This window comes from Microtus ochrogaster, linkage group LG2 (genome assembly GCF_000317375.1).
Source record: "Microtus ochrogaster isolate Prairie Vole_2 linkage group LG2, MicOch1.0, whole genome shotgun sequence".
Classification (NCBI taxonomy): domain Eukaryota; kingdom Metazoa; phylum Chordata; class Mammalia; order Rodentia; family Cricetidae; genus Microtus; species Microtus ochrogaster.
The window spans coordinates 3,729,878-3,741,146 of record NC_022028.1 but is presented as its reverse complement, the minus strand read 5'-3'; the positions used below and the strand labels follow the sequence as shown (position 1 = coordinate 3,741,146).

Here is an 11,269-nt window from a genome sequence, read left to right as displayed (position 1 = left end):
CTGCCTCTGCCTCCCGAGTGCTGGGATTAAAGGCGTGCGCCACCACCACCCGGCGCAGCAATACTTTTTAAATTTAAATTTAGACACACACCCCCGCCCCAAGACATGATTTCTCTGTGTTGCACCTCTGGCTCTGAGTTGCTGTCCTGGAATTTGCTCTGTAGACCAGGCTGACCTCAAACTCGCAGAGATCCACCTGCCTCTGCCTCCAGAGTGCTGGGATTAAAGGCTGGAACTACTGCCTGGCTTCAATTTTAATTATGTCAGCCTGTGTGCGTGTTGAGTGCAGTGCCCTCCAAGGTCAGAAGAGGACATTTAATCCTCCTGGAATGGAGTTGCCCGCTATTGGGAACCACCTGATACAGGCGAGGAACCGAACACCTGGCTTCGCAAAAGTAGTGGGCTCTCCTAGTCGCTGAGTAGTTTCCTCCGGGACAGTGGGAGCCAGGCACTCCACAGATGCATGTTTGAGAACTAGGCATACTGAGACTCCTGGAAATAAAGTAACTCATCGAGAGGAGGCGGTGTGTGTCCTGCCCTGAGCTGGAATTTGGACCAGACACTAACTGTCCTGGTCTGTGTTTGCGCCACCAAATGCTGGCCTTTACTTCTCGGGAATGAGTCTCCTTAGTACCAATTGAACAAAATCACTACTTACCTCATGGGTTTTTGTTACGATTTGAAACACATGTACCCAAACTCTTGGCACAGCACTTGGCTGTGCAAACAAGGCACAAATGTTCTGTTCACACTGCCCGAGGGAGGCCGTCACAGGAGGAACAACCTTAGGGCCGAGGATTCAGCTTGACTCGAAGTCCCGGCTTTTGTTCTGTCCATGAACCCTTCTCTGCTCACATCCTCGCCCTGGGCCGAGTCTTCTCCGCCCCCTCCCCACACTGTCCGGTAATGCCCCACCATGCCCATTCCACCCCATGGGCAGGGGACTCCGGACTCCAGCCCGCAAAGGCTGCCCCCACTGGCCTTCCTGCGGTACAGCAGTCCTGGCCAAGCCAGGACTCAGCTCGTTTGGACTCACCCTGTGCCACAGGCCACGTCCAGCACCCGATGGCAACCATGCTGGCGCAGCAGCCCAAGCAGCCAGGTCTTGTACTCTGCGGTGCGGCTGCGGGTGTCCCCGATGTACAGCTGCCACACACGTGCGGCCTCCCCGTCCGCATACTGGTCCGGGAGCCCTTCTGCCGCCACCCCCAGGGAGCGGGTACGGTAAATGCTGTCCACCATCCTGACCTGCGCCTGGCTCTCAGGCCTCGAGCTTGGCTCTTATAGCCCCTTAGGCAGGGCAGCCCTACCTGGCCAATGGCAGGTGAGAGCGGGGACACGCCCCTGCTGGGCCCTGAGCCCTGGGACCTGAGCCAGGCTGCCTCCGCAATGGGGATGGCTCAGTCAGGCAATCCTGGACCTGGTTTTTCCCCTAGTAATACAGAACACATGGAACGCAGCTCAGCGGCCAAGAGCTAGGAGAAGCCGAGAGAGAGTAGATCAATGAGAGCCCACTCCATCCCTACCCAAGTGGGAAAGGGAAGAAGCCCTTGGAATCCGGGCAAAGCAGAATTAGATCTCGTCCAGTACAGGAGGGTATCCCATTACTGTCCACTGAAGGACCACCACTCTGAAAGAGGGTCACTTTGTCAGCGTGATGGGAAAAGTCTCTGGGAGAGATGCCGATCTACCCATTCAAGTGCAAGAGCCGAGTCCACGCGAAAGTATGTGTCTCTTACGTGACAGCATCAGTTCCCACTCCGTTCTCGGGCTAGGGGCCTCCTAAGGTAGTCTGGGCCTTCCAATCCCTGAGCTATACCGAGCGCTCTCCTAAATGCTGGGTGTGGTGAGGTTGAGATGGAAAGATCATTTATGAGCAGGAGCTGGAGGCCAACCTGGGGATGTACGTGAGACACATATCCGCTTCCATGGGGTGCCTTCAGGGAGAGACGCCAGGGTACCAGGAGGGGAGGTACCTGGTGCCCTGACTCTAACTAGCTTCCCTTCACAATATAGGGGTGATTGGATTCATCTAGCACATTCTAGGCCAGCCAGGTTTCCTAGACTTCTCTCTCAAGGACAAGATCCCAGCAGGACTAAAGTAAATTCTGAAAGAATGTGTCAACAGACTCAGAAGCGGAGAAAGCCCCTCCCACAAGCCCATACACTTCCAACTTCACTTAAGATTGGTCAGGGGGGGAGGGGAGGGACACGACAAAGGGGTTTCCTCCCTTAGCCGGTCTGCTGCATGGAGAGTCCTAGGGCTGAAGACCACCCACAACTGTGTGTCCCTGTTTAACTTTTTTTTTTTTTTTAATATTTTTATGGTTTATTTAACTTTATGTGCATTAGTGTGAAGTGTCAGATCCCCTGGAACTGATCTTCAGACAGTTGTGAGCTGCCATGTGGGTGCTGGGAATTGAACCCGGGTCCTCTGGAAGAGCAGTCAGTGCTCTCAACCACTGAGCCATCTCTCCAGCCCCCTGTTTAACTTTTTTATAATGGGTATGGTTGTTTGGATCGCATAGATGTCAGTGTGTCTGTGGAAACCAGAAGAGGCCATCAGATCCCCTGGAAATGGAGTTACAGACAGTTGTGAGCTACCTTCATGTGGGTGCTGGGATATGGAACCTAGGTCCTGTGGGTTTTGTTTTGGGATTTTGTTTATTTGGGTTTTTTTGTTTTGTTTTGTTTTGTTTTTTTTCAGACAGGGTTTCACTATACAGAGTGAGTTCCAGGACAGCCAGGGCTATGTAGAGACCCTGTCTCAAAAATCAAAAAATTGTGTGTTCTGAAAAAAGCATGCTGCAACATGCGCATGTGAGAGCTGTTCCTGAGATGAAACTGGGGTCACCAGGCTTTGTAGCAGGCACCTTTACCTGTCCAGCCATTCCTGCTGGCCTTTGCTTTAGACCAGTGCTCCTCAATCTTCCTGATGCTGCGACCCTTCATGTTGTAGTGACCCCAACCATAAAACTATTTCGTTGCTACTTCATAACTGTAACTATGCTACTGTTATGAATAATAACGTAAGTACCTGATATGCTGGAGAGCTGAAAAGGTCCTTTAGCTTCAAAGGGGCGTGACCTACAAGTTGAGAACCATTATTTTAGACAAAGTCTTCTTATGGAGCTCTAGCTGGCCTGGTATTATATAGTCTAGTTTGGAAAGCAAGCTTCCTGCCTCAGCTTCCTGGATGCTAGGGTTATAGGCATGAGCCACCATACCCAGCTTAAATGACTATATTCATGATGGGCCCCCTTGTATACGCCTGTTTAGTCTCAGCTACTCAGGCAACTGAGGCAGGAAATCATGAGAACTCAGGAGTTCAAAGCCCACCCATGCAACAAAGTGAAACATCTCAAAACTCAAGAAAGGAAAAAAAATTACCTGAACTCGGTGACTTGGGCTTTAATCCTGGAGTTGGGAGGTTGAGGCAGAATTCCTGCTGAGTGAGTTCCAGCCTAGCACGTGCTGCAGGGTGAGACACCGCCTCAAACGAGACTCGTCTTCTCAACGGAAGCAGCACTTGGTGTACTTTCTTTTCAGGAACGCACACCTGACCACTTCTGAGGTCGGGAATTATTTTTGTGGGGGTGGGAAGGTTTTTTCTTTTTTCTTTTGGCTTTTTGAGACAGGGTTTGTCTGTAGCTTTGGAGTCTGTCCAGGAATTAGCTCTATAGACCAGACTGGCCTCGAACTCCCCGAGATCCGCCTGTCTCTACTTCCCGAGTGCTGGGATTATAGGTGTGTGCCACCATCGTCGGGCAGGAAGGTTATTTAGTAATGTTATTGAACCCAGTGTCAGATGTTTTTTTATTTTTTTTTTTTTTGGTTTTTCGAGACAGGGTTTCTCTGTGGCTTTGGAGCCTGTCCTGGAACTAGCTCTGTAGACCAGGCTGGTCTCGAACTCACAGAGATCCGCCTGCCTCTGCCTCCCAAGTGCTGGGATTAAAGGCGTGCACCACCACCGCCCGGCCCAGATGTTTTTTTAAATTCTGTTCTGAGACAGGGTCTCACTAGGTGGGTCTGAAATTCCAGGCAATCCTGCCTCAGTTTCCTAAATGCTCGGATTACAAGTATCTAACCACAAAACTAGATGCATTTTCTCTTTTTGGGGGGGGAGGGGAGTCTCACTCTGTTGCTGGCTGACCCAGACTGGTATTGAACTTGCAGCTCCTGCCTCTGTCTCCTAGGCACTGAGATTATGCACTGCCACACCCCACTAAAAGACACATATTCACAAAAAAAATGTTTGCTACTGAGCTTACACTAAAAGAAAATAATTCGCTGGCTCTAAACTGATGAGCACAAATCTGTTAACGGACAATCGAAGCCTAAAGAGTGGAACTTGGAGCTGGGTGTGGTGGCACACATCTATGTGGTGGGGCAGGAGGTTGAGGTTTCCCTCAGTTACAAGAAGGGGGGCGAAATGCTAACTAAAGGGCAGAGAAACCAAGCCACCTTGCTGCCCAGTTCTCCCAATGTAGCCCCAGCTGCCTCTGCTGCCCACGTGGAGATAAAAGGAGTGTGCCACCACACCAGACCTACTCTGTCTATGTAGCCAGGGTTTGCCAGAGCAATCTTCATGCAAAAGGACCGGCTGGATAAGTCTGAAAAGCTAAGTGGTATAGGGTACACACACACACTCCCATTACTCCCACCACCCCCTTCCTGGGAAAAGAATGCTTCGGAGGGCAGGTGGGTCTGAGGGCCTGGGAGGTGCTGGGGGGCAGGGTTAAAAGCTGCTGGAGAAGTCTTACCTATAGAACAGCCAGTGAAGCCGGGGATGCAGCCCAGAGGTAGAACCTTGCATGGTGAGGCCCTGGGCTTGATCCTCAGCTCCACAGTAAATGAACGGGTTCGCGCTGAGGACTGGCAGTCAGGATCTGGCTGGTCACTTTTGGGGACAAGCCCTGGACACAATGTGACTTCACTAGAGTCCTGCTCCTTTATTTCCAAATGGTGGTGTGGGGTGGGCTCCACCTAGCTTCACCTTAAGGTTCACAAGAAAAGGACATGCCGGGTGGTGGTGGCGCACGCCTTTAATCCCAACACTCGGCAGAGGCAGGCAGATCTCTGTGACTTCGAGGCCAGCCTGGTCTACAAGAGCTAGTTCCAGGACAGGCACCAAAGCTACAGAGAAACCCTGTCTTGAAGAAAAAAAGGACATGACACATGCTTATACACAGCTGGTTCACTTCAGGGCCAGCCTTGGCTAGTAAATTCTACCTAGGTCAGTCTGTGCTGGAGATATCTGTGAACACACGCATGCACACACATGAAACACGAAGCGTGGACCCTAATGGGTCCTAGTCCAGCTGGTCTCCAGGGGACCCACCCAATAGGCACTTCAGGCCATTCTCCCGCCCTCATCAAAGGTTTCTGAGGGGGGCCTCAACCTAACTCCAGCCAAGTTTTCAAAGTGTGGTCAACACCCAAATGGAAAGGTTTCTATAAATGGGAGAGCAGCCCGGGCAGCCAGATCCTGCCCTTGCCCGTCTACACTGGACCAGGTCCGCCTGCTGGGGTGGGTGGTGGCAGGGGAGCCAGTGAGGATGCAATACCAGGTCCTTGGGAGGCAGGGAAAAGTCCCTAAAGAGCTCAGGTCAAAGTGCGGCAGTCCTTAGCCACTGCCCTTGCGCCTGGACCAGACTAGGATTGGGTCGCAGGGCCGACACCCCTGGACATTGATAGCTCTTTCTTCATCGTACTCTTAGAATCGATGCTGCTCCGGGGACAGATTAAGATATGTCCTGAGGGCTGTGGGTTAATGACAGGATGGTCAGAGGCTGAATTCCCTGACTCCAGGGCCCCAGCCCTCCTCCCTACCCAAGCCCTAAGGTCAGAGCCAAGTCGAGGACAAGTTCTGACTCTAGCCTGGGATCTCCTGACCACCAGCCCCTCGGGATGGAAAGGAGGCTGACAAAACCAGGACGACCTCAGAAGGCCTGCTCCAGGCCCCAACATGAAAAGCACTTTCTCTCTCCAGCCTAGTGTCCTAGCCCAGAGGACAGGGCCTCCCCCAGGGGCTTTAACACTGGAGTCTCTGCTCTAGACCCAGGGAGTCCTAGTCAGAAGCTGCTTGAGAACTATGGAGTCTGCAGAAGTAGCCTCCTGCTGAGGGCTGCCTTCTGAGGGTACTTTCTGGGCTCACTTTCTGCGAGTGTGTGGGGGTGGATTGAACCCAGAGCCTCCTGCGCCCTGCCACTGATCCATCCCAACTGAACACAGGGCTTCTCTGGGCTCAGCAGGCTCTTCACCTAAAAATGTCTTCCCAGCCCTTTCATGATAGGGTCTGAGTTGCCATGGCTGGCTGGGAACCAGCTCTGTAGCCCAGGAAGACCTGAAATTGCAACCTTTCTGCCTCAGTCTCCCAAGCTGCTGGGATCAACCATCTCGGTATTTGGGTCAAGGCCAAGAAACCACACCAGTTCAGTATGAATTATTCTGAGTGCCAGGTATGGAAGGAAGCCTTGGTAGCTGTGGGCACTGGAAAATGATCTTGGAGTCTGAGCCCCTGGCTCTACTACTTAGTAATAGGACGGCCTTAGGTTCACTGGCTGAGCCCATCTTCACTCAGAACGCACACTTGAGGAACGCACACTTGAGGAATGCACACTGCAGGAACGCACACTTGAGGAATGCACACTGCAGGAACGCACACTGCAAGAACACACACTACAGGAACTCACTGCCCTAAAGCTGAGAGTGACTGCTCACACAGCTGTCAACACCTGCAACCTTGACCATGTTCCATCCTGGGTCTCAGGACAGAGTCAAAGGTGCTCTCCCTAGAGGGCAGCCCTCCAATTCCTCTCTGTCTGGGGGAGCAGGGCTTAACTAGGCCTTGTTAGGGGACTGAGTGCCCAGGTACAACCCAGAGGGACCAAATGTCATCAATTAGGGAGCAAAGTTCAAAACAGGCAAGGCTGAAATGCGGCAGGAGGGGCGGGAGCTGGTGGTGACGTGAATGCTCTTTACACAACGGACAGCAAAGCCTTGGGGTAGAGAGGGAGGGAAGGAGGGCAGCCAGGTGCCCAGGACACAGGAGGCACCACAGACAAGTGGGAAAGGCCCTGGGAAGCATGGCAGCTGCTGCGTGAGGGTCAGCGGGGAGACAGGGTCAGCCCAGGCTCGGCCTCACCCATGGCACCATGGCAGCTGCTGCGTGAGGGTCAGCGGGGAGACAGGGTCAGCCCAGGCTCGGCCTCACCCATGCCACCTACTTTTAACCTGGCAGTTCTCGACCGTGGGTCGTGACCCCTTTGACAAACCTCTATCTCCAGAAATCAGATTCATAAAAGTAGCAAATTTACAGTTAGACAGTAGCAATAAAAATAATTTTATGGATGGGGGGGGTCACCAGAACGTGAGGAACTGTATTAAAGGGTCGCAGCGTCAGGAAGGTTGAGAACCACTGCTCTAACCCAAACCAACCCTGGGCATTTTCAGCACCCGCTCCTCCTAGTAACTGGCATCCAATAAGGGTGGCAGCAGTGCCACTTTCCCTGCCCCAGGACTGGGGGCACAGGCAGAAAAGAGCAACAAGGGAACACTGAAGGCTGAAGAGGACCCAGGGACCAGAGTCCTCGGGAGTGAGGGAGCCGCTGCAGCTGCAGTCTTGCTTCTCTGGGGGTCAAGGGGGTGCCCTCTCCACCTGCTCTGCAGGAGCTGGAGCTCTGGCGCCCAGCCCCTTGTGCCACACCGCTGAGCTCATCCTGAAAGTTCTGAAAGTCATGTCCTGACGAAGGACCCACAGAAGAGAATGGTTGGTGGATGAAGAGGCAGGGCTGGCTGCCACACTGCGCTAAGTCCTTCCTGGGGCCGTGCTCATCCTGGTGAAGAGGGTGCAGGTGAGTCGGAGACCTGACGCTGGAGGAGTCATGGTATGTGCCTTGTGTTCTTCAGCCTCACGGTCAGGGGGCTCAGTTTGGGGATGCTGGGTTGGACCCAGAGCTCATGAGGAGGGCTGTGTAGAGAGAGAGCTGCCTTCTGCATACCTCCCCCTCTTCCCTTTGGGGGTGGGGTCTCAGTCCACTTCTTGCTGTTGCTCAGGGCAGGAAGAGGCACAGTCAAGGTCAGAGACCTGAAGCTGGACAGTAGCCTCCTTGCTGGAACTGTGTCCCATACTCTTCAGCTTTGAAGTCAGGGGTCTTGATTCAAGGACATGAAGTTGGGCTCACAGCTCATCAGGGGGGCTATGTGGGAGTGGGGACGCCTTCTGCACACCTTCCTCCTCCTCGGGGCTGGCATCCCCCTCCAGGCTCCTCAATTCCTTCCTCTGCTTGCTGCTGTCACCGGAGCCCTTGACCCTACCGCGCTTCTTCTTCGATTTCTTCCCTCCCAAGGAGGCTATGTCCCCCTTCTTGCCAGACCATCGCTCTGCCAGGCAACCTGAGAAAAGGTGCAGAAGGGTCTCAGGAGCAGTTTGCTGGTGAGCGGCCCTGGAGGGGAGCTGCTAGGAGGACAACTACAGCGGGCGCCTCTCGCCCATCTCCACATCACTGGGGTTACCGGGCTCACTGCTCCTGTTCCTGAGCCTGCAGCCCTCACCTCCCCTCCCCTCCCGTCTCCTCTCCTCCCCTCACCAAGCTTCCTGAGGCAAGATGCCTCTTTCCCACCCTATGCTACTCATTTCCCAGAGGGAGACACTGCCCTGCGCCCCTCACTCACTGGTGTCCTTGCCCTTCAGCACGTGGTTGGCACAGAGGAACTCAGTCAGGTCTTCCTCCTGGTGGTTTCTGTACCAGTCCTCAATCACCTCTTCAAACTCTTCCACCAGCACGTCGCACTGTGAAGCAAGCACCAGGAACTGGGAAAGCGCAGACACCCAACTCTCTCCTGGGCCCCTGGCTACACCATGACCCACGGAGAGATAGGCAGGCAGGTATGACTCGCCTGAGGAAACTGAGGCAGAAGTAAAAAGGTGCCAGAAATGGTGGCGTACACCTTTAACCCCAGTATTCTCAAGGCAGAGGCAGAGGCAGATGCAGGTATGTTTCTGTGAGTTTGTGCCCAGCCTGTTTTACACAGTAAGTTCCACTATGTAGCCAGGGCTACATAGTGAGAACCTATCTCCAATAGATGGATGGATGGATGGATGGATGGATGGATGGATGGATGGATGGATGGATGGATGGATGGACGGGAAGGTAGGTAGGTAGGAAGGATAGATAGATAAAGAAATGGCTCTTGGTAGCCTTTCTCAGGGCAGAGCTGGCCCTACCCACCCCACTGAGTGTGGCAGGCTCAAGGTCTTACCTGCTTCTTGAGGTCAGCCACCTCAGCAGAAGTCTCGTTCCACAGTTCATAGGGGATGTCCATCACCACCTTGACACCTTTGTGGACCAGGTTGTGCAGCGTCTCAAAGGTTTCCGACATGCCCTGGAAGAGGCGACCAGATACCAGATGCAGCGCCATCTACCTCCCACCATCTTCTCTATGGTGTCTGAGAACCTGAGTCAAAGATGTCCATCTGTCCAGGGCTTCTTGCCCTTGACCCTGACCTCTCTCCCTCTTTCAGGCTGGCCTTCCACCACCCCCTACTACACAAATCCTGACCTGCCCTCACTGCTGTGTGCTCAAAGATCCTGACCTGCCCTCACCGCTGTGTGCTCAAATATCCTGACTGCCCTCACCGCTGTGTGCTCAAAGATCCTGACCTCCCTTACCGCTATGTGCTCAAAGCTGGCTACTGTTGCTTTTTTTCCCAGGAAATAAGGTATCCTTGGCTCCACCCCTTCAATGTAGCTGGACACTATTATGCAAACAAAATGGTTTAATTCTGGAAAATAAAGACTTCAGATATTTCCCTATCACCACTGTTTATCCTACAAGCACCAAATACATATTTTATTTTATGTCACAATGTTTGGTTTTCTTTTTAATTGCAGTTTGAGGCTGGGAGTGGTAGCTCACACCTTTAATCCCAGGATCTCAGAAACAGAGATAAGAGGCAGATAGATCTCTGTGAGTTCAGAGCCACCCTGGTCTACACAGTAAATTCTAGGCCAGAGAGGGCTATATAGTGAGACCTTGTCTAAAAGTTAAAAAACAAAAATAAAAATAAGTCCCAGCGCTTGGGAGACAGAAGCAGGAGTTGAAGGCTAGCCTGGTTTACATAGTGATCTCCAGGTCAGCCTGAGAGCTACACAGTGCTGTGAGATAATCCTTCTGTACTCTGTGACTATATATCACTATCATTGGTTGATAGTAAAGCTAATTTGTCCTATAGCAAGGCAGAATAAGGCTAGGTGGGAAAGCCAAACTAAAAATACAGAAAGAAGTGTGGAGTTGAGAGAAACAAGCCAGTCACCAGGTAAAGCCATGAGCCATGTGGCAAAATATAGATTAATAAAATGAATTAATTTAAGTTGTAAAAGCTAGTTAGTGCCGGGCGGTGGTGGCGCACGCCTTTAATCCCAGCACTCGGGAGGCAGAGGCAGGCGGATCTCTGTGAGTTCGAGACCAGCCTGGTCTACAAGAGCTAGTTCCAGGAAGGCTCCAAAGCCAAAAAAAAACCCTTTCCCAAAAAACAAAAAAAAAAAAAAAAAAAAAGCTAGTTAGTGATAAGCCTGAGCTAAAGGTCAAACACTTTGTAACTAATATAAGCTTCTGTGTGATTATCTGGGATCAGACGGTTGGGACAAAAGAAAAGTTCTGCCTCTGTAGAGAGACTCTGCCTCACAATAAACAAACAGATAAATCAAAACTGCTGTTAGAGTTTCATAGGCATGACCAGAATTTCATAAAAAGCATTCAGTAAAATCGCAGACTTGGTTTGAAGATAGAATTCCAATGTTCTTAAATGGCTCTACACAAACTCCTGCATGCTAGATACATATGTACATAAAGCAGAAGCTCTCGGCATTTATGACTACAAAATCAAAATATAAACCAACTCTGAAAAACGTTGAAGATGCTGTCCTATAGCACCAAATGCTCAGCCAGCATTTAGCTGTTTTTAGTCTCTGTGCACGCTGTGGATGTGCGCATGGAGACGGAGAGCCACCCTGGCTGCTGCTTCCCTTCAGCCCTGTTTTGAGACAGGGCCATTGTGAAGGCCAAACCCTGGGCCCACAGGCACATCCTACTGCATCTGTCTTTATGGGGCGCTGGGTGTTATTCTTTTTTAAAAAATGCTGCAAGATCCGCGCGGCAGTAGGCAGCAAAAATGCTGTAGGTCCCAAACGATGGTAGCGGGCCATGTGGCGGCAGACAGCAGGCCCTGGGAGCAGCCAGTCCCAGGCAGAGACTGCTGCTGGTC

The 11,269-nt window shown here is 52.1% G+C and overlaps 2 protein-coding genes across 4 annotated transcripts in view; both read right to left on the bottom strand.

Moving 5' to 3' along the window:
• The window catches only part of LOC102000440 (glycine N-methyltransferase), a 3,759-nt gene extending 2,492 nt beyond the window's left edge, over positions 1–1,267 (bottom strand). Inside the window, exon 1 of the mRNA XM_005359727.1 lies at positions 1,037–1,267. Within this exon, the coding sequence (XP_005359784.1) occupies positions 1,037–1,242 (206 nt within the window). The 5' untranslated portion in view covers positions 1,243–1,267. The remainder of the gene's footprint in view (positions 1–1,036) is intronic.
• A 6,095-nt stretch (positions 1,268–7,362) lies between these two features.
• Cnpy3 (canopy FGF signaling regulator 3) overlaps positions 7,363–11,269 on the bottom strand; it is a 16,667-nt gene continuing 12,760 nt past the window's right edge. For all 3 annotated transcript variants that reach the window (XM_026785664.1, XM_005359726.3, XM_026785662.1), the window contains 3 exons: positions 9,265–9,387; positions 8,677–8,794; positions 7,363–8,397 (listed from right to left, as the gene is read on the bottom strand). In XM_026785664.1, coding sequence (XP_026641465.1) covers positions 8,183–8,397; positions 8,677–8,794; positions 9,265–9,387 — 456 coding nt within the window. In that variant the 3' untranslated portion in view covers positions 7,363–8,182. The remainder of the gene's footprint in view (positions 8,398–8,676; positions 8,795–9,264; positions 9,388–11,269) is intronic.